Raw genomic sequence first — 23,408 nt, 5'->3', positions numbered from 1 at the left:
CAACCACACTCAAAAAACTAATCCCTCTAAAACTAATACATTCACACTTTTCCTTCTTTTGTAAAGTGGAACTATACATACACTCCTCCAGTCTTGTGGCACTCTCCGCTCCCTTGGGCACAATTTAAACAACCTTGCTAGCCAGTCCATTGTAACAGATCCTCCCATTATCAGACACTCCACATGACACTCGTCCAATCTAGGCGCCAAATTTTATAATTTTCCATGCTCTTTGTACCTCATCTTTTACAATAGCCCTGCCACAATCACAACCTCCCTATCCTCCTCCACATTTAACAATTTTCTGAAATACCGTGGCCTTCAGATGAGAGGGAGGGTGGGAGGGGTGTGGAGTGTATTTAGGGATGAAATGGGTGGGAGTGTTTTTATGCCTTTCCCTTTTTGGCTACCTCCCTTGAAAGGGGGGAAAAGCCTTTGTATATGTATGTATGTACTCTGCCCTTTACTATTCTTCACTTTTGTTAACATCTGTTCTTCTGCACCTTTTACCTTTTCCATTCTACCCAACTTCCCATCCTCCTTCACTCTCTTCATGTCCTTTCAAAATATCCTTGTTTTATTAAGAACAAAAAAAAATATCGAACTCCTACCCCATTTCACATCCTCTCTTTTCTTTGACTCCATCTTGCATATCGCATGCCTCCCAAGTTTTACCATGCAAGCAATCTGCGAACACTTTCTTCCCTTCTACCACCACCTTCACCTCCCTCCATTCATTCACTTTAACTCTCAATTCCTATTTCCCACCCTTTTCTCCTCTACTTTTCCTCCACCCTCAATTTTCCATCTACCAAAAAATGACACTCCACACATTCCCATAAAAACATGAATGTCCAGAACTTTCTACTCTTCCTTTGGATACCACCACATGTCATTGATGTTCCATGAACCATCCTTCTATCCACCACCCTTTCCTGTGTACACTTGTTCTTGATTCTCTTCTTAAACACTTTCATCAGTTCCTATACTAACGTGTCAAACAAAATTTCTCCAAACAATATCTTGACACCCCAAACTTTTACTACTCTGTCTATTGCCCCCCCCCATACCACCACATTTGCTTTCCTTTGTGAGCTTTCATTAAAGTTTTTCCAAGATGTCTCCCTTTTACCTTCATTTTTTTCACTTTCTCATATGCCTTTCCAGATGCCAGTTGTTCATACGGTCTGTCTGTTGAGAATCTCCTGATGAACTGTTTCCACTCGTCCCTGTGTAGACTCAGCTCTGCTTCCTCCACAGAAAAAGGTTCCCCTCCACTATCTTTTTTCACTGTTCCTCACCAATCCTTTCTTGATCTTCATAATGGATGTGTCCTGTCTGGTCTCCAGTTGTATTGTTCCTTTAGTTTCATTATGTCATGCATCCCAATTAGATGTCCAAAACATTGCAGGTGGTGATTCTAAACATCATTCAACATTGACCCAATTTGTGATATTTCCCTTGTTGTTTCATTTCTCTCTGTCTTGCCTAGTTTTTCCAATTAGCATATGCAGTATTAATCATTGCAGCCAGGATTTTGCTTTAATTATTATTCATGGACCAAGTTTCACTGTCAGAAGTATCGGCTTCAAGAATTTGTATAGAGAGAGCTTCACTTTCTGATCATGTGTCTCTTTGAATAGTAGATATAAAGCTTCCACACTTGGCCAAAGCTCCTGTGGTTGATTTCATCTTTATCACTGAGGTGATCTTACTTCCCAGCATGGGTGGGCAGCTGTTTTATGTGCATGTACCAAAATTGGCCAATAAATTTTATCAGGTGTCATCTGCAATTTGTGGGAACATAGTATTATTCACTATATTTTAAGTACGAAGGAACCTTTTCTAAAAAGGGGGTTGTGAGGAATGCACATGGGAGAGGAAAGATTAAAGAATATTCTAAGTGATTTGTAAGCCAAATCAATGTAAAATTTAGTGAAGTAATTTTTATTTTAAATTTTGTTTTTGTTTAATGTGTAATTTTGTATGTATTATGTGTTTTAGCTGTCGTACAATTCAAAGACTTTTTGATATAAGCAGAAAAGTAGACAATAATTCTTAACCTCTTGAGTATGATGACACCAATGTATGCGTCATGAGGCACAAGTGGGTATGTGAGGATGCCAGCATCGATTTCCTGATTATATTTATTTTGTAGTTGAGTGACCCTGGTATTCTGTGAACAGGCTTGATCGTGTGTTCTCTGACATTATATTTATTCAGGGTGAAAGAATATAACAGCAGTAACTTAATATTTTGTAATGCGTGTATTGTGATCCATCGTTGCAAGCAAATATTTGACTTGTTTGAAGAATTTAAGTTCACCTAGTTTAAATCTGTATATACCGAAACTTCTTCCCCCATATAAGGGAGATAGGCAAGTCAAAGACACACACTCGCTCTCATCCAAATAGGTAAATCCACCACTGCCTTGGCTCCTTGTGGATGAAGGGTCATCCCTGTCTCCTGCCTACTGCCTGGGTCAGAAGCATTGCAGTAAGACACAGTACATCCACACCATGACTAGTGTTTGACAGCTGCCTGGCATGGGCACCTCACTTTCATCTCAAAGCTACTTGTATGAAGATGCTGTGACTCCTTAGAGTTTTTGCCCATACCTTTTGGGGGACTGACAGATATACCCCCCAATCTATTGCACCAAATATCTATTCATTCTAAGTTGGAGTGTGCTTGTAAAATTTATTTATATGTGCACTATGCTGGTGTTTACCTGGCAATTGGTGCATTCTGCTCATCCCTAATATTTAATTTATGGGTGGATGCAGGTGTCCTTTCATTGAAATTTATTGCTGGTTACTGTTGAGATGCTGGTATCGAGGTCAGTGTCTTCTTCCAGAGTAAATTTTTTGTGTCATTTTCCCAAGCTTCATGCTCACAGCTAAATGTATCTTGCCTGAGTTTCCCTAATTCTTTTGGTGTTAGTTCTCAAGATTCACACTTACAACTAAATATATCTTGCCTAAGTTTCCCTAATTCTTTTGGTATTAGGGTTTCATGTGCTATGATGACGTTAAATATACCTTTCATTTCTGTATGTCCCTATTATTTCCTAGAGTTGGTTACTTGCAATTCCCCAATGTTTCTGCCTGCAGCTTTCATATTTCTGATAAAAATTTGTTACCAGATTATGAGTATCATATGTGATTTCTAGAATATGTAGGATGTTTCTATTATTCTTGGTTGTCTGGTGAAAGTAATGTCACTGTTGATTTCTGGGGTGAAGCTTCCATTCTGTTATTTTTGAGTCATTGTTCTAGATTGTTCAAATAGGCTTCACTGTTCATTGCTGTTACTGTGCTGGGTTATTATAGCTAGATCATCTGCACATGATAACTTTGGTAGTTTAGTTTTGGTTCTGGAGTTATATCAGTCGTGAAGAGATTGAACAGAAAAAGGTGAAAATATTACACCTTGAGGGACTCCATTGTATAGCCATTTTCCCATCCCTGTGTTGTATGGTAACATTTTTCAAAATTTGATAGTACAATGAATACGCAGTTGTTTATAAGTGCTGTGTAAATTGTTTGTTTGCACAAAGATGTCTGCAATGCTGCAACCAGTATAGAGGCTAGATTGGAAGTATGATGCGAGGAAATTGTGTTCCACTTGCAAGGAGAGTGAAGTAAACCATCGTTTGTAGGCACTTGCCAAAAATAATTTGTAAGAGTGATTGGGTGGTAGTTGTTTGAGGAAATTTGAGGGTTTCCTTGGTTTGGGTGAAAAATATGATGGGTTTTGTCCAGTTGATACATTCATTGGAACAATTTCAATATAAAGAAGATAAGAAAAAAATGCACATGCATTTATGATCTGGTCAGCATCCTACCTTAAAACTGTACCAACCTAGAACTGGGCAGGCAGCACTCTAGTTTCACCAAATGCAACTACTACACAAAATGGCACTTTTTGCACTGCCTGACATTATCCTGTTCTAGACAACACATTCACTTAAGTTTCTGGGCAGAACTAGTTGCTGTAGTTGTGCAAAAGAAAACTAGGAACAATGGAATTATTTACTTTAAACATGAAAATTAATTAGGACAACTTAAAAGGAAGAATGTTCCATGTTTAGTTATGAATTCAAGTGGATTATTACTGATAAAGTATTTTTTGCCTTTAAAGTTATAGATGTAATAATCAATAGCTGTTGAGTTTTGAATGACCAATATCAGTTCTGTATCTATTCCATGTCCTCGTATTAATACCACTGATGTTTACAGAGTTCATGGCGGCCATACGCAAAAAATTGGTTATTGTTGGGGATGGCGCCTGTGGTAAGACTTGTCTCCTGATTGTCTTCTCCAAGGACCAGTTTCCAGAAGTTTACGTCCCAACAGTTTTTGAAAATTATGTAGCAGATATTGAAGTAGATGGCAAACAGGTAAGCATTGCTCCCAGAGGAAAGAAGAGAACAGTTCTTAACAGAAAGATATTTTTTACTAGATATTTATTATGTGACCATTTAAATGCAGATAGGACAATTTCTATTAATTTTGGTTACTCTCTAAGATGGGAGTTTAGTAGATTACTTGCTGTCCCTATTACTCACAAGAAAGTGTTTTGAGTCAGTGCATTGTTTTAAAGTGCCAGGATTATTGACTATGTTCCATACTGGGGCAGGGTGGTGTGAAGTGTTGTGGCCTGGCTTCTTTCCTGTTAATTCAGGAATGACATAATTTGTCTTCACTCCAACACTTTCCAATACCTGAATGGATTGGGTATTGGACATAGTTATCAGACATTGAGGTCGGTGACCTCTTTGCTGATGATGCATTATACTTTGGAGCCATTATAGTCCTGGTGCTGGCTAATCCCTGCACAGGGTAACTAGACTGCTTAGATTCCAGGAAAGGACATTGGGATGTTGAAAGTTTCACATACCTTGGTTGTCCATTTATATACCAAGGGTCTCTTCCCTCTTATAAGGGAGGTAGCCAGCCAAGGCATGCACCCACCCACCCCCACCCATCATTCCACTCCCATCCCTGGCCCATTCCCCTTGCAGTTACCTCTCGCACCAACCCATCCATGTATAAATTGAACAGCCATAGCGAAATTACATCCCTGGTGAAATCCCACCTTTACCTCAAACCACTTGCTCTCTCCATTTCTAATTCTAACACTGGTACTATTACTCTTGTAAAAACTCTTCTGCTCTTAACATCTTTCTTCCTATTTCGTATATATATATACATACACTGAATGGTTCCCAGTGAACAGATTAACATCTTTTCAACCACAATTCACTTTTAATTCCATGCCATCGCAGTCGAGACTAGCGAGGAACTCAAAGGAGACATATATTAGAAATTGAAACGTGGGCTAAGTCACTGCCGCTTTGTCATGTCTGAGCTGAGTTCGAGTCCTCGGCTTGACCACGTTTCAATTTCTAATATATGTCTCCTTCGAGTTCCTCGCTAGTCTCGACTGATGGCATGGAATTAAAAGTGAATTGTGATTGAATAGATGTTATATATATGTGTGTGTGTGTATGTGCACGCATGCATGCGCAATACCCCTCACAGTGCCTTCCTGTCTACCCTATCATAAGCCTTTTCCAAATCTGTAAAGGCCCAAAAAACATTCTTACCTTTTCCTAAAGTTCTCTCATATATCTGCCTTACCACAAAAATCAGATCCATACAACCCCTACCATTCCTAAAACCATACTGTTCCTCTCCTATTCCTTTCAATCAAAATCCTCGCATAAGCCTTCCCAACTTCACTCAATCTTATCCCTCAGAAACTACTACACTCCATTTGTCCCCTTTTCCCTTGTAAAGCAGAACTATACAGGCACTCTTCCAGCCTTCTACCCTCTTTATACAAACATTATACAACCTCACTAGCCAGTCCACCATCACCGTAAATCCCTCTTTTAGAAACTCTGCATGACACCCATCTAACCCTGGTGCTTTACCTACTCTCATATGTTATCTTTTATTTATCCTCTATTTTCCTCATTCATCGCTCATTTTCCAAATGCCCCCCCCCCCCTGCAACCTTTCCCTCCCTATCCTCCTTCACATTTAACATCTCCCTAAAACTCTTCCCATCCTCCTCTTCCTGCTGTCTCTTCCATTATCATCCTTTTACCTTTTGTTGTCTACTTTATTCGCCTCCACTTCCTCTCTTAATTTCCTTCAAAAACACATCTATTACTTTCAAAATTTTCTGTTGTACTCTTAACCCATTTCACATCTGCTGTCCTCTTTGCCTCCTTTATCTTATGCTTTACTTCTCTTTTCTTTGTACCTCTCGTGATTCTTTCATCCTATTTTGTAACCAATCTGTGAATGCTTGCTTCTTCTCTTCTACAACCTTCTTTGCTTCATCATCCCACCACTCACTACCCTTCCTTCTATTTCCTCCCATCCTCATTGGTCCACACACCATCTTTGCACACCTTGTGACTCCCCCTTTGAACCATCCCCGTTCCTCCTCCACTCCAAGTTCTATTCTATCCTTCACTCCCTCCCACTCTTCTCTCAGGTTCTTGTACTACTCCTTTTCTTTCTCATTTAAGCAGTTTACCCAAAGCACCTCCCTACCTTGTGTCCTTTTCTTCTTTCTCCATCAATCCTCCACTCTTGACTTGCCTTCAAAAAATTATGATATTCCACTTGTAGGTCTTGTCAGCAAAGGGTGAATTTTCCAACGATGCACCAGTCTTCATGAAGGAGGGTGTCAGGAAAAAACTTGCCTGAGATGATGAGAGGGTCACCATAAACCATTTCAGTGGGGGAGACATTGAGACGGGTTGATGGGTGGCAGTTTCTCCATTGCATTGGTGGTGATGTCATGGGAAGAGTTCCTTAGCAAGTCGACTATGGTATCAATAGCAGGGAAGTGGGCACTGCTGTGGTGTCATTGATGGGTTCACCGATGTGGCTGGCTACTGGTAAGGCTTAGTTGTGACACAGTTGTATCCAGAATGCTTTTATTGGCAAAATTACAAGCTATTTATACAAATCTACTGGCTCAGGTGATGAGTGCCTGAGCCAATCACATTCAAGGTGTGAGCCAATCAGCAGTGTATGAGGTCAGGTTGGCAGGCTGCAATCACTTACCTACCTACCTCCATACAGTTGACATGCTTCTGGATTTGACCATGTGCTCTGCACCATGACAAATTACCTCGACCTCGTGTAAATAGCAGGAACCTCACAATTCCATCAGCTTAACCACTTCCACACGGTGATGCCTACGTAGGCGTCATGAGGAGCAAGTGGGTACGCGATGATGCCGACGTCAGCGTCTTGATTATATTTATTGTAGTTGTACCTACGTAACCTCCATTCTCTCTAAACTGGCTTCATCATATTTTCTATGGTTATCAAAATTCACGGGTGAAAGAGAACGAACGATTGAGCACTGACTTTATTTTTTATCATGCGATTATTATGACGCAACATCACACGTCGGGCAGCTAATGCTGCCAGATGTGCGATGTGCCCCGAAGTGAAGAGGTTAACCTCTTCAATACAAGTCAAATTCATGTGTGCAGGATCAGATGCCTAATGTATGATGATTCGATGAAACATGACAATACTCGCATTATAGAATATAAAGTCGCTGCTGATTTACTTGTTCTCCCTCACTTTGAGAAATATAAACACGGAAAACGTGATCAAGCTAGTTCACAGAATTTGGGGGTCACTCGGCTATAACTACAAAATAAATGTAATCAGGACGCCAATGCCGGCATCCTCCCTCGTAAATCCACTTGCGCCTCGTGATGCCAACGTAGGTGTCATTGTATGAAAGAGGTCAAAGGAAAGGGGTAGGGGATAATGTCTGGCCACAGTTGCAAATCTTTCCAGATGCAGTCACCACACAGGAGACACTGAACTGCACTAGCCTTATCCAGAGGACAACACAATACATTTTTCTTGAACAACATTGGGTCATTCTGGTGGCTGTTGCCAGTTACTGTGAGACATGAATTTCCTGCAAGAGAGACCTGGTACAGTGGATCAGTAGATGCTCTCTACCACTTGTATGCTTCCTCATTCCTTCTTCGCAAACATTCCTTAACAGCTAACTTCTTTTCTGCCACCACTGCCTTCAGCTCTTCATCTCACAATTCTTCTTCCCACCATCTACTACCTCTTATTTATTTCCCTCCCATCCTATATCTCCCACACAGTCTTTGCACATTTCATCACTTCATCATTGAAATGTACCCATGCTTCATCTACTATTTCAGCTTGTTTTTCACTATATTCTATACCTCCCAATTTCACCAGGTGTTCTTTCTCTTCCTCCTTTGCATTCCTTGCTCACTTTCAGCACTCCCTCTTCCTCTCCCCGCTCCCTACTCTCTCTCCTTTACTTTCTCTTTCTCCTCTCCCTCTTTACCTCCCTCCTTACCTCGCACTCTCCCCCACCTGTCTCAATTTCTCATCCAGGTAATTATCAGACAGCACACAAACTTCTCAACAGTACTAATCCACCTTTTGTGCACCACTGCACAATCCATAAATATCCTGTTGAACACCCTCCCTTCATCTCCTATGCTAACGTTGATCCCCCAACACCACTAAATTCATATATATATATATATATATTTTTTTTTTTCTCCAAAAACTTCACTATATATATATACCAAAAGGCTTCATCACTTGTTCCTTATAAGGGAGGTAACCAGCCAAAGCATACCCCCCACATCCCTCAACCACCTTGCTCCCCCCACCCATCCCACAACCACCTTGCTCCCCCCACCCATCCCACAACCACCTTGCTCCCCCCACCCATCCCACACCTACCCAACACCCATTTATTTCACATTTATCATAACTTGTTGTGGAACATAACACATGCACATACCAAAGGCTCTTCTCCCCAATCAAGGAGGTAGCCAAAAAACAAAGGCATAAAATCCACTCCCATCAATTCCATCCCCACATACTCCATTCCCATTCACCCCCCTCCCTCCCTCTCATCTTGGCTACTCTTGGATGACGGGTCATCCCTGCATCTCACCCACTGCCCTGGGTCAGTAGCAGTGTTGCAAGACTCAGCACATCCACAGCAAGGCTGCTTCATTAAATCAGCAACCTTCCCCTTTTCCCCCTCGGTCCCCTCATGCAGAAAAAGAGAAGACTAGGATAAATCCCTTCAAGCTGCGTCAGTTTTCTCTCTCCACACAAACTACCTCATCCCCCATCCCCCACCCACTCCCTTTCATGCATGACAGCATCATCTATGTACAACCATTCTCCATTTACCCCTATCTTTCCTTCTCCCATCCTTCCTCAACAACATACCTATCATGTCTTGCATTTTTTGCATAATTCTTGCGTAATTTCTTATTTTCAAGTCTTACTGCTTACGTTGAAATTCTTATGCTTTTTCTCTGCATGTGATGTGTTTTTTAATATTTTAAACAATTTGAAATAAATTCCCCTTTTCAAATGTTATATAACACAGTCTTACATTTTTTTGTGCAAGTCGTGCATCATTTCTATGATTTTCAAGTCTTACAGCTTAAGTTGAAAGTTTTGTACTTTTTCTCCACACGCGTGTGTTTTTTAATATGTTTTAAACAAATTTAAATAAATTCCCTTCAAGTGTTGTGTATACAACACCTCTCCCAACACATCAGTGTATGCTTCCTTCAGTTCCTTTGCAGTGATGAAAGGGTCTTTTTTCCCTTCATGCTCCAGCAGCTTGTCAGTCCTTGGGCATGTCTCCTTCTGTCTCTCTGTCCCTTTCTTCCTCCCTGGTGCGGTGCCTGTCCCCACCACGAGAGCAGCTTTCTTGATGCAACGGACAACAGCCTCTGATCTTAATTTTCTTCCAATTTCTTGATTGCTTAATCCTTCACCAACCAAAACCATAATTTATGCTCTTGCATGTCCAGCATTTGTTTTGAAACAATATTGAATGACCAAAAAATATATGGTTTTCTTGTGGCTTAATTACAGTTTACACAAACTTATGGTCTCTAATGCAAAAACTTCTGGCAAGACACCACAATAGCTTGACAAGTATGCAACAGACATTCCCTTCTTTACCGGTGCCCCCTTTACCCCATTCATCCATCTTATCCTTGGTTGCCCCAGCTTGTTCACTCCTACCTCTGTCCTCTACACCGCTTTTACTAATCTTTCTTCACTCTTTCCATGTGTCCAAACCATCCCAATACTCTTTCATCAATCCTATCTCCCAACTCTTTCTGCCCCCGATCTCGTCTCCTCATTTTTCACTATCCAAGCTAGTAACCCCTATCATATTTCTCTGACTCCTCATCTCCAACACATTCAAGCTCTTCTCTTTCCCTCTTATGTTCCATGTTTCTGCCCCATACAGTGCTCTCAGCACAATCACTCCTACATATAATCTCTCGGCATCCATTCCCAAATGTCTATTTCTCATTACACTTTAATCCCCCAAGGCATTTACTTGCTTCTCTCAATGTACACCATTCTACCTCCACTTCCACTCCTCCCTTTCCTGCCACATTCACACCCAAGTATCTAAAACTATTCACTGCCTCCAGTCTCTCCCCCTTAATACTCGTTTCCAATCTGCTGCCACTTTCTCCCCATGTTCATATCATCACCTTCTTTTACCCACATTTATCTTCAATTTCCTTCTTTCACACACCTTTCCTAACATTGTCACTAACTTCCTCAATCCCTCCTCAGACCCTACCACTAGTGCAATGATGTCCGCAAACAACAACTGGCTTATCTCCCACTATTCTCCATTTACTTTAATCATCTCCAATCCCTGACCATTCATACCACCCCATCCATGTATAAATTGAACAGTCAGGGCGACAACACATCCCTGGCGAAATCCCACTTTTACCTCAAACCACTCGCCACTATCAAAAAGTTGTGCATCCCACCAACTATATCAACCCTGCAAGGCCTCCTCCCTCAAATCCAACCACTTAACTCACTAACAAATCATACACTGGTAGGTGATTTGAATACAGAGCAATAGTAGAACAGCATCTCATTTCTTTTAGATTTTACTCTACCTAGATAAGTGATGTGTGACTGGTCCATAGGGGTGCTTCAAAACAGTCCCAAAAGTATTGAATCTGTGTAACCATGCAGTTAATAAATTGTGTTTGTTTGTGTAAGTATACATGTTGCAAAAGTTTTGTATAAATTAACTGAGTTTAAATTCTTGTCCAACAGGTTGAATTGGCACTCTGGGATACTGCAGGTCAAGAGGACTATGACCGGCTTAGACCACTTTCCTATCCAGACACAGACGTAATCCTCATGTGCTTCTCTATCGACTCTCCAGATTCGTTAGAGAACATTCCTGAAAAATGGACACCAGAGGTCAAACATTTCTGTCCAAATGTTCCCATCATCCTTGTAGGAAATAAGAAGGTATGTACTAGTATTTGAGTTTGATCTTTGCATCTACTTGAATGAAAAATGTTATATGGTACCTCTACTTTGAATGAAAAATGTTTTATGGTATACTAAGTTATAAAGGCAGAACCTGGAATTGATTGAAAGTACATATATTCTATTGTATCTATATACCAAGGGCTTTTTTCACCACTTCCACCCATTCATCTCCCATCCACCACCCTTCCTTCAATTTCATTTTAGCTCCTCTTAGAGGACAGGACATCCTCATATCCCACCCACTGCCCTGGGCTAGAAGCAATGGAACAAGACACAGTACATCCACAACAAGGCCGCTTCACTTAATTGGCAACACCCCCTTTCCATCCCCTTGTGCAGGAATAGAGAAGGGAAGAAATCTATAGGGTGTGTCAAAATATTCATACATAACCACTCCCCCCCCCCTTCATTGCATCACAGTATCATCTGTACACAGTCATTCTCCACTCACCCATCTCCTGCCTTATCTCTTCCTTGATTAACACCCCTGTCACTCCATCCATCCACTTGTCCTAGATCATTCCCTTAAGTTCACTCCTTCCCCCTCTGCCATGTACATCTTTTACTAAACTTTCTTCACTCATTCTTTCTACATGTCCAAACCATCCCAGTACTCTTTCATCAACGCTATCTGGCATCTTTTTCACCACAGCTCTCCTCCTCACCTCATTTCTCACTCTTATCCAACCTTGTAATCCCTACCATACTTCAGACATTTCATCCTAAACACGCGTAAACTTTTCCTCTGCCTCACTTAGATTCTATGTCTCTAACCTATACAATGCCGTCTGCACAATCTCTCCTTCATATAGTCTCCTCTTTGCATCCATTCCCTAATGCCTATTTACTTGCTTCTTTCAGTGTACAATATATCTCTATATCCACTTATCCCTTTTCTGCAACATGCAACCCCAAATACCTACAGCCATCCACTTCCTACAGCCCTTCGTTAAGACTTCCAACTCTCTGCCATCCTCTTCCCTTATACATCTCATCACCTTAATTTTACCCACATTTACTGTAAACTTTTTCTTATTCCATACCCCCCAAACTCCACTAACTCCCTTAATCCCTCCTCTGACCTTACTATAAGCAGTGTCATCAACAGATAACTGGCTCACATCCCAGTTTTCTCCATTTTCTTTAACCATCTCCAGCTTCCTACCCATTACCCTCACATTTACCTTCCATGCCTCCTCATCCATTTACACATTGAACAGCTATGGCGACATGACACATCCCTGTCGCAGTCCCACCTTACCTCAAACCACTCAAAATTCTCATGACTGCCTGCAACACATTTCTCCCAGTCTTGTATATCTGCAAAACCTCCCACAGTGCCTCTCTATGTACTGTCATAAGCCTTTTCCAAGTCTATAGGTCCTAAAAACATCCTTACCTTTTGCTAAAGCTTTCTCACATAACCTTGCCACAAAAATCTGATCCACAGAACCCCTAGCTTTCCACATTGTTTCTCACCAATTACTTGCTCTGTTCTTCTAAGCCTCTCAATCAAAACCCTCCCGTAAGCCTTCCCAACTACACTCAACAAACTGACCCCTCTGAAACTCGCACTTGTCCCCTTTTCCCTTGTAAAGTGGAACTATACATCTACTCTTCCAGTCCTCAGGCACTATACCCTCTTTTAGACAAACATTAAACCTCACCAGCCAGTCCCACAATCACTGTACCTCCCTTTTTTTAGACACTCCACATGACTCCCATCTAACCCAGGTGCCTTACCTGCTCTCATCATTCTAACAGCTGCTTTCACCTTATTCCTTATTTCTCCTCCATTTTACTCATTCATCATTTTCATTTTCTTGGCACTTCCCACTGCAACTACCTATCTCTCCCTATCCTCCTTCACATTTAGCATATACCAAAGGCTCGCTCCCTTACAAGGGAGGTAGCTAAAAAACAAAGGCATAAAATCCATTCCCACCCATTCCATCCCCACATACTCCACTCCCATTCACCCCCCCTCCCTCTTGGCTTGTCCTGGATGATGGGTCACATTTAGCAACTCCTTGAAATACTCTGCCCATCTTCCTCATGCATCTCTTCCAATATCATCTCTCCATCTGCACCTTTTACCTTTTCTTCTCTACTTGATTCACCTCTTTCTCTCTTAATTTCTTTCCAAAACATATTTTTATTACTTTAAAAATTTTGTTTTTATTACTTTCAAAAATTTGTCATACTCATAACCCATTTCACATCTGCTCTCCTCTTTGACTTCTTTGTATTGTGGTTTACTTTTCTTTGTACCTCTTCTATGATTCTTCCATCCTATTTTGTAACCAATTTGTGAATGTTCGTGTCCTCTTTTCTACAATCTTCTTTGCTTCCTCATCCCACTGATAACTACCCTTCCTTCTATTTCCTCTCGTCCTTCTTGTTCCACCCACCAGCTTTGCACACCTTGTGACTCCCTCCATGAACCCCCCATTCCTCTACTCCTAGTTCTATATCATTCACTCCCTCCCACTCCTCAGCTTCTAGTACTCCTTTTCTTTCTCACATTTCTTTATCCACATTTTTTTTCTACTTTCTTCTTTCACACACTTTCCCAAACTCTGTCACAATCTTCCTTAATCCTTCCTCTGATCATGCCACAAGTGCAGTGTTGTCAGTAAGCAAGTGGCGTATTCCCCCCCCTCCCCAATCTCCAATACCCGTCCCACCTTTACCCCAAACCACACTCTCTCCATTTCTAATTTTAACACTAGTCCTTCTTTTCTTTCTCATTTTAGGAGTTTAAGCACCTCCCTAACTTCTGTACTTTTCCTTTTTCTCAATCTGACCTTCACTCTCCTATATCCTTCCATCATAAAATGAACTGATATTCCCCTACTCTCCCCTTAGAACATATACATCTAAAACTACTACTCTTCTCCAGGTTACCACTATGTAGTCCATTAAAACCTTATCTACCACCTCTCCATCCACCACCCTCTCCCATGTATACTTATGCTTGACTTTCTTCCTAAACACTATTTGTTATCATCAACTCTGTAGACATGTCTCCCATGAACTCTCCACTACAATTTTTTCCTGGAACTGAACACTTCCCTCTATTTGTTCTTTTTCTACCCTAGCATTAAGATCTCCCAATAACACTACACTGACATTTCTCCCTAAACTCACTATGCACTCGTTTAAATCTATCCAAAAAGCATCCCTTTCCTCCACTCTTTTTCACTACCAGGCCCATATGCACTTACAAAAACCCACATCTCCCTCCCCAATTTCACCTTCATCCTGTCATCCAGGAGAATCCAAGTAAAGAGGGAGGGAGGGATGATGAGTGGGAGTGGAGTATGTGGGGATGAAATGGGTGGGAGTGGATTTATGACTTTGTTTTTGGCTATCTCCCTTGCAAGGGGAAAGGAGTCCTTGGTGTGCAACTAGACCAATACATGACATCCTAATGTAAGATAACATAATGGGCAGTGTCAGATTATCCTTAAGTTTAGAATTGCTGGTAAACCACAGTCTGTAACAATAACAATTCTCTTGATATATCTAACAAGTTTTTCTTTCATCAAGGATCTACGCAATGACCCCAATACTATGAAAGAGTTACAGAAGATGAAGCAAGAACCAGTTAAGCCAGAAGAGGGCCGAACAATGGCAGAAAAGATAAATGCCTTTGCTTATTTGGAATGTTCAGCCAAGACCAAGGAGGGAGTTAGGGAAGTTTTTGAAACGGCCACGAAGGCTGCACTTGCTGTCAAGCAGAAGAAGAAGCCTAAATGTACTCTGTTGTAAAGGTGCGTCCCTTGGCTCATTGAACCATAGAGGGGTGTAGACTCAAGTTTTGTATATCAATTTTGCAAATGTATTGTCTGCAGTCAATGTTGGAATGTTAGGAGGTTGAAAGGTGTTGGAATGCTGTGTTTGGAAAACCCAGTTTGTTCATCTTGACCCATTACTGGATTAGGGGGTGGGGGCTATGATTTTCTTCTCCCATACCAAACCACTTCATTTTGCAGGTAATGGCTGATTGGATGGTCAGGGGATTGTGGTCTCCATTTTAAGTATTTTGTTTTCCCATAATTTATCTTTATTATCGTGGATATGCTGGATATCATCTGAAATATAAATTGATTGCAGTAACAGTTGTTGAGTTATCCAAGACAGGAAAAGGAAATTTTATGACTCGGTTTCACTTAAGGTGAATTTTGTCACTTGCAATTAGGATAAAGGTGTGTTTATAGGGATGATGTTTCTTCTCTAGTGGAAAATAACTAGGGAGTTTTATGTACAGTTATGTTTTGAATGTGGCCATTTACAAAGGTTAATTAGATTTCAGTGATAAGTGGAGTTGAGGTAGGATTTATGTTAGGCCATTGCATTTTGCAATTGAATGCTGTTATGTGAAACCATCCCAACTCTAATGTGATAGCTGTAGATGGGAATATTTAATAGAATAGAGATAATCTGGTGGATGAGGCTTTTGGTTACTGTGCTTTGTTCACAAGTGCTAAGATGAGTCTAGATGAAGAGGAAAAGTTGGCTATGAATAGGTGCTGGTAGTTGCAACCTGCACAAGCAATGTAGAAGTTTCTGCCTGTGTTTGACAGGTGTGGCAATTTGTCCCATCATGTGTTAGGAGGAAGCACAGTTTTAGTAAGTGGATACTAAGTAGCTGGTGAGTGGGAGTACCAAATATTCATACCAGGTATCACTTGTATGATCATTTAAAGCTAAATCACTTTTTAAATGCTTCATGCATCTTTGTCATACAGTCATATTTTAAAGCGGAATTATTGTAGATTCTTAGTTATGGAATGTATTGTAAAGAGATTTGATTGGAAAAGCCTTGTAGATGCCAAGTCAGCCTCATCCATTGTTTATGTTCACAAGCCTACAAGTTTGATATTTGTTAGTCAATAAATTGAACTTCAGATGATATTGGTTTTTTATTTCTCAAACATGGGAGATGGAAATGCTGTTCACAGCCTGAAATGAAGTGCACTTAGGGCACAGACTTGCAGTATTCCAGGGATACTTACTTTGGAAAATTATCCAAATGATTAGCTGCAACATTTGATGGTAAAAGATTGCCACTTAGTAATAAATGTTGGTGTTTGCAGTTATGTTGGAAGGAGCAAACTCCCTTGTACTTGGATTGTCCACCTTGAGGCGCCATCATCCTCTGCAGTCTTCAGGTCTCATCATGTCCAGCTGCTGCTGCTGCCCAGAGTATTAGTGCCACAGTGGTGATAGTGGTGGTTGGCTTGGCACATGGGCTGCTTGGTGGACTGGCAACACTAGGCAGGAACAGCCTTGTTTTGCTTTGCAATGGTGTCAGCCCTTACAGGCACCCACTTCCAGCCCTGTGCCAAGCAGAAGACATGATTGCACATGGACAAGCAGCTGCTTCTGGACATATTCAGCAGCAATTGCCTGGCCCGATTGTCATTTAGCAGCTGTAGCCATTGGTATGCACTATATAGCCAAGACTGCATAGGACAGTCATGTTACACTTTTGCATAGGTTTCCTCAAATATATTAGTAGTATTAATTATTATTTTGTAGTTTGCATAAATTGCCGCTTTTCTTTTTATTCAAGCTCATTTGTTGCATTGAAGCCATTGTTTTCTTGCTAGGTCTTTTAGATTAATACTCAAAAGCTCTTGTGTGCTGAGGTGAATAGAGGGAGTGTGGCTACCCCTCTGATGCTGCGCCAGTGACTCACTACCTTCACCTTAACTTGTATCATTTTTCAGTCACTGTTGTCCTCTCAACAGTAAATTGCAAGGATAGAACAACTTTCTGTTCTACTTATAAATTCTCTTGCAGAATTTTGTGGTTCAACTTTAATCTAAGTGTGATTTTTATATTGATTTGTATGTGTATGTACAAGTGCATGTAGTATCAAATTTTGTAGAACTGCAGCTTGAGAGTACGTATAAAACCAGAGGAGTTTTAAGCAGTCTTGAGGGCACCCAGTTGGCTAAATCAGACCAATACATGTGGCTGCAGAAGAACCAGGCACTATTTCTATACCCACAATGATCAAAGAGGCGTGCCACTTGTGGCCATCAATAAAGTCAATTGTCCTGTTATGATCTGCCAAATGGTGGTTGAAAAGGAACTGCTTAAGTAGCCAGTGTATCTACTCCACAAGTCAGTTACATACTGTTTAGTTGAACCTTTTGTAATAAATATGTATCCTTTTCATTGTGTCTTATCATTTAATGCTGATTCCTTTACATAACTTGTATATGGGAAGGACAGCTATGCTTGTGGAGTTGTCCTATTCATGAAGTACCTTACATTCATGTATTTTGACAGTCCTAAGGGATTCCCCAGTCCTCTGTTTTTCCACATGAGGGGATAGAGAGGGAGAGCTGTTAAGTGAAGTGGCCTTGCTTTGGAAATGCTGTGTTTTGCTCCATTGCTCAAGACCTAGGCAGTGGGCAGAGGTCAGGGATGACCACAAGGATGATCTATGAGGGGGGAAAAGGGTGGGAGTGGTTGTGTGCCTTTAACTTGGCTACCTCTTGTAGAGAAACCTTGCTAGATACCTTTTTTCAAGCTTGTTCACAGTAAGTCTTGTAAACTAATTCAAAAGTTTACATATCTGGAAATTATTCTAGTCACTAATTGAATTGTCATACCTAGGTTTGAATTTATGTATGGTTCCAGGTTGTGCCGCATCAGTTCTTAGGTTATTCCACCACTTCTACAATCGACGAACACTTTTAAGGGAGAGTTGCATCGCTTTATAGAGTAGATGAAATTTTTTGTTCAAACATGTTTAATGAATATAGGTATAAATACAACTTGCATTAGTGTGTAATTCCTCAGGGTGTGTTCCTCCAACATATATATAAGGCATAGTGAATATTTAATGAAGATATAATGAGCTTTAGTGAAGCTCTAATTACTTAATTCAGCTTGGTATGAAATCCACTCCCATTCTATCCCCACATACTCTACTGCCGTTCACCCCACATTCTCCCTCTTATCTTGGCTCCTGGATGACAGGTCATCCCTGCATCTCACCCACTGCCCTGGGTCAGAAGCAGTGCCGTAAGACACAGCACATCCACAGCAAATCTGCTTCATTAAATCGGCGACCCCCTGCCTCTTCGTCCCCTTATGCAGAAAAAGAGAAGTGGGGAGAAATTCAAAGTAATGGATGTAAATGTTGGACCAAAATTCAGCACCAATGACTACAGTATCCACATTCAACATCAAATGTAACATCAAACTACAAAAAAACTTGAAAAGGTACCACACTTCCAGCAAGCAGACTTAGAAAAATTGAGAGGCATACCTGGAAATGCCAACTGGTCAGAAATTTACAGAATACAGGATGTTGATCAAACTTGAGACATATTCTTTAATATACTCAAAAAAAGTAATTGAGAAATGTGTTCCAATGCATGATAAATGACCATCAAGCAATGTCAAACCTAATATATACCAATGACTTTCCCCTTATATGGTAGGTAGCAAAGTCAGAGGCACATACCTATTCCCACCTATTTCACTCCCAGCTTTTTCATCCCTCCCATCTCGATCTTGGATGACGAGTCATCCCTGCATCCACCAACTTCCCTGGGTCAAACACAATGCAGCAAGACCACTTCACTTAATCGACAACCCTCCCTCGGTGTCCCCTCATGCAGGAAAAGAGAAGATGGGGAAGAACCCCTTTGGGCTGCATCAAAATATTCACACATGAGGACCCTCAACCCATCCCTCCCTTGCATAACAGTAACACCCACACAGTCATTCTCCACCCTTCCCTATCTCTTGCCTTCTCCCTTGCTCAATGCCTCCACTCCATCTGTCCATCTCATCCTTGGTTGCCCCCTCATGTTCACTCCCTCCACCTCTGCCACCACACCTTTTACTAATCTTCATCACTTACCAATTCCATGCATCCAAACCATCCCAATCTTTCAACAGCCCTATCTGCCATCTCCTTTTCCACCTCTGCTCTCCTCCTCACCTCGTTTCTCACTCTGTCCAACCTAGTAACAACTACCATACTTCTCAGACATTTCATCTTAACACATTTAATCTTTTCCACTCTGCTTCTCTTAAATTCTGAGTGCCCCATACAATGCCATCGGCACAATCACCCCTTCATACAATCTCTTCTTAGCATCCATTCCCAGTAGCCTATTTCTTATAACATTTTTTAATCCCCCAAGGCCTTTCTAAACTCCCGTAACCCCTCCTTTGACCCTGCCACAAGTGCAGTGTGGTCAGCAAATAACAACTGGTTCACCTCCTAGTTTTCTCCATTTTCTTTAACCATCTCCAGTACCCTGCCCATTACCCTTGCCTTCACCTGCACCACCCCATCCATGTACATGTTAAACAGCCATGGTGACATGACACTGCTCTGACTCAGTCCCACCTTTACCTCAAACCATTCATTCTTTCCATTTCCCATACTAGCACAGGCTCCATTATTGTAAAAACTCTTGACTGCCTTTAGCAGCTTTCCCCCAATCCCCATATTTGCAGAACCTCCCACTGACTTCCTGTCAACCTTTTGCTATGAATCTTATATTTCTGACTTGTAACAAAAATATTCCAAGATATGAATGATTCCCAAGACCTGTCTAGGATATTTGCTCACAGAATAAAATAATACAAGGTTGCCATAGAAAGTTTCATGAAAATTGAACAAAATGAAATAAAGTTTCATTAACCCATTCAACTCCGATGACAAGATGTCTTGTCATTTGGTCAAATAAAACAAAAAATCATAAAACACCAAAATGTTTGATCAAACACCAGAAAAACATGATGTCAGTCCTCGCTTCGCTCGCAGCGAAGCGAGGACTGACGTCATGTTTTTCTGGTGTTTGATCAAACATTTTGGTGTTTTATGATTTTTTGTTTTATTTGACCAAATGACAAAACATCTTGTCATCGGAGTTGAATGGGTTAATGTTAATAGGAACAAGATAATTATAACCTAGGACATATAACTGAATTATGGAATAACAAATAAATTCTAAACTCAATTCCAAGTTCTCAAACAAAAATTTTTAACGGGGGTGAAAGAAATAATTACCAGGAGATTCACAGTCCAGGCTTCACGCGTCACTGCCATAGACATCACACATACTCCTAATTACTGGCTAGAGTTCAATGTATAAACAGGGGAAGGATTTTTAGCTGCTACATCTCCACTCAAACATCATTCCTGTAGGACTGCCTAAATCTTACTACTTTATCGCGTGCAAAGCATCCTTTCCTCCTGTACAAAATCAACCCTGATTGGTCTGTAGAATCAGTGTCTATGGAGTTTGAACCTGACTGGCCAAGACAGACTAAATTTATTTGCACTCACACTTGGTGATGCTTCTCATACAAATACGACTGAAACGTATTAAACAATACCTTAAACTAATACATAAATTGCATTGCATCGACAGAAAAACATGTACTAAATCAGTCTGACATGATTACAGAATAATACACAAAATAATAATGCATCTTACCAAGCTAAACATGATTCCATTGAATATTAAGACGTCGACCCAAAACGTTTTGTATATCTCTCTACACGTGACGTCTAGAACATAATGCTCTATTCTTGTCTTGAATAACACGTCTTTTCACCAAAATAATAATTATTTTCATACATATATAGGATACTCATATATGTAACATCTTTCATAAGCCTTTTCGAAATCCATAAAGGCCCAAAAAACATCCTTACCTTTTTCCAAAGCTTTCTTATATCTGCCTTTTTGCACAAATCTGATCCACACAACCCCAACCTTTCCTAAACCCACACTGTTCCTCACCAATTACTCCCTATGTTCCTCTCCTAATCCTCTCAATCAAAATCTCGGTGTTGATCTTTTTCTGATGACTTTTAATTCCTCTAAAAAGGCGTTTCTCATCCTTAATTACATAAAGAGGAGTCGGATGTGGTTAAGTGAAACGTAGTTTGCTAAGCCACACGAGTTTATTTCGTGTGTCTAGGAGAAATGTTAATGAGTCATTGAACGTCAATGAAGGACCAAATAATAATATAGAGCAAGGTATAAATGAAAAACAAAATGGTAATGTAAGATATGATATTGAAATTCAAAATGTGTCAAAAAGAAATAATCACGAGTTTCTTAAAACCATGTACTTTAATGCTCGTAGTATTAGAAACAAATTTCAAGAAATACAGGCGTATGTCAAAAGCGAAAATCTCGATATGATAGGAATAACTGAGACATGGTTAAACGGTACAGAGTTCGAAGCTGAATTTAATATTGCGGGATTTAAACACTTTCATCAGGATAGAAACCACAAGAAAGGTGGGGGTGTTCTATTGTACGTTAAAAACAATGCTCATGCTTGTGTTTTAGAGAAAGTGAAACAGGATGCATATGATAGTTTGTGGGTTGAGTTAACCCAAACAAATGGACAAAAAATGAATATAGGTGTAATATATAGGCCAAAGACATTATCATTAGCAGACGACAAACTGTTATTTCAAGAACTGTCTAGTTTCTGCAACCGGGATTTATTGATAATGGGTGATTTCAATTTTACTGACATTGATTGGATGACCCTTGAACATGGCCATATAGGTAGTCGCTTGTTTGATTTTCTTGGTGACAATTACTTAATTCAGCATGTAAAAGAGCCCACAAGATATGGAAACTTACTCGATCTTCTGATCACTAGCCGCGAAAGCATGGTAACTGATGTAGAAGTCGGTGAATCTGTTGGAAATAGCGATCACAACCTAGTTAGATTCAAACTCCTAAACAATTTTAGAATAGATACTTGTGTTTCTAAAATACCCGATTTCAGTAAAGCTCAGTTCATAGAACTACGTCAGGAGCTACAGCTTACAGATTGGGAGGCAAAATTAAACGAAAGACCTGTAGATCAGATGTGAGAAATATTTCAAAATACGCTCACTAAGATGATTCAAACTTACATTCCTTTTAAGGACAGACGTCCCCCAAATCAGGCTCGCCCAAAGTGGCTCGACAAAGAAACTGAAAAAAGTATTGCTAAAAAGAGACAGGCTTATAAGAAATATAAGTGCTCGGGTGCATCTAATGACTATGAAAGTTATGTATCAATACAAAGAAATTTAAAAAAGACAATAAGAAAAAGAAAACGACAATACGAAATGAACATCGCTGATAAATCCAAAGAATTCTATAGTTACATTAGAGATAAAAAGGTTGTTAGGAATCACATTGGTCCACTATTATCTGCTGACGGTCAACTTGAATATTCAAATGAAGGAATGTGTAATATCTTAAACAATTATTTTAGCTCGGTATTCGTAAACGAAACACCTCAAGGTGAATTCCAAACTGAAACCTGTGAAAAGTCTAGGGTAAACTTGGTACGGTAAATATATCAAAAGAAAAAATTAAAAGGTGTATAGACAAACTCAAAGTTAATAAAACACCAGGGCCTGACGGTTGGCATCCAAGAATCTTAAAGGAAATGACAAATGAGATTGTTGTTCCATTAGAAATTATTTTCAAGAAATCCATCATATCCGGAGATGTCCCAAGAGAATGGAAGCTAGCTAACGTTACTCCCATATTCAAAAAAGGTGACAAAAAGAAACCAAATAACTATAGGCCTATAAGTTTGACTTCAATCGCAGGAAAAATAATGGAAACTATCATCAGAGATGCTATCGAACATCATTTAGAAAGTAACCGTTTGATAAATGATAGCCAGCATGGTTTCAGACGGAAACGTTCTTGCGTGACTAACTTACTCGAATTCTACAACACAGTTATCTCGAATTATGACAAAAGAAACAATATAGATTTAGTATATCTAGACTTTGCAAAAGCTTTTGATACCGTCCCACACGAAAGACTACTTACTAAATTAGCTTTGCATGGAACAAGTGGTAGCCTATTAGGTTGGACTAGTAATTGGTTGAATGATCGAAAACAGAGAGTTGTTTTAAATGGAAAAACTTCTGGATGGAAAAGTGTTGCAAGTGGAGTTCCTCAGGGTTCTGTTCTTGGGCCACTT

At 40.2% G+C, this 23,408-nt stretch overlaps 1 protein-coding gene across 6 annotated transcripts in view; it reads left to right on the top strand.

Annotated features, from left to right (window-relative positions):
* Nucleotides 1–17,594, top strand: part of Rho1 (ras-like GTP-binding protein Rho1) — a 73,656-nt gene extending 56,062 nt beyond the window's left edge. For 4 of the 6 annotated variants that reach the window (XM_076183770.1, XM_076183775.1, XM_076183773.1 and 1 more), the window contains exons 2-6: nt 1,168–1,266; nt 4,242–4,402; nt 11,178–11,378; nt 14,955–15,178; nt 16,505–17,594. In XM_076183770.1, coding sequence (XP_076039885.1) covers nt 1,168–1,266; nt 4,242–4,402; nt 11,178–11,378; nt 14,955–15,176 — 683 coding nt within the window. In that variant the 3' untranslated portion in view covers nt 15,177–15,178; nt 16,505–17,594. The remainder of the gene's footprint in view (nt 1–1,167; nt 1,267–4,241; nt 4,403–11,177; nt 11,379–14,954; nt 15,179–16,504) is intronic. The other 2 variants (XM_076183774.1, XM_076183776.1) reach the window with 1 other exon arrangement.
* Nucleotides 17,595–23,408: the final 5,814 nt, after the last annotated feature.

The sequence above is a fragment of the Oratosquilla oratoria genome, chromosome 4 (assembly GCF_046742065.1).
Source record: "Oratosquilla oratoria isolate Oo_2021 chromosome 4, ASM4674206v1, whole genome shotgun sequence".
Classification (NCBI taxonomy): Eukaryota; Metazoa; Arthropoda; class Malacostraca; order Stomatopoda; family Squillidae; genus Oratosquilla; species Oratosquilla oratoria.
This window is presented reverse-complemented; position numbering and strand designations above follow the sequence as displayed.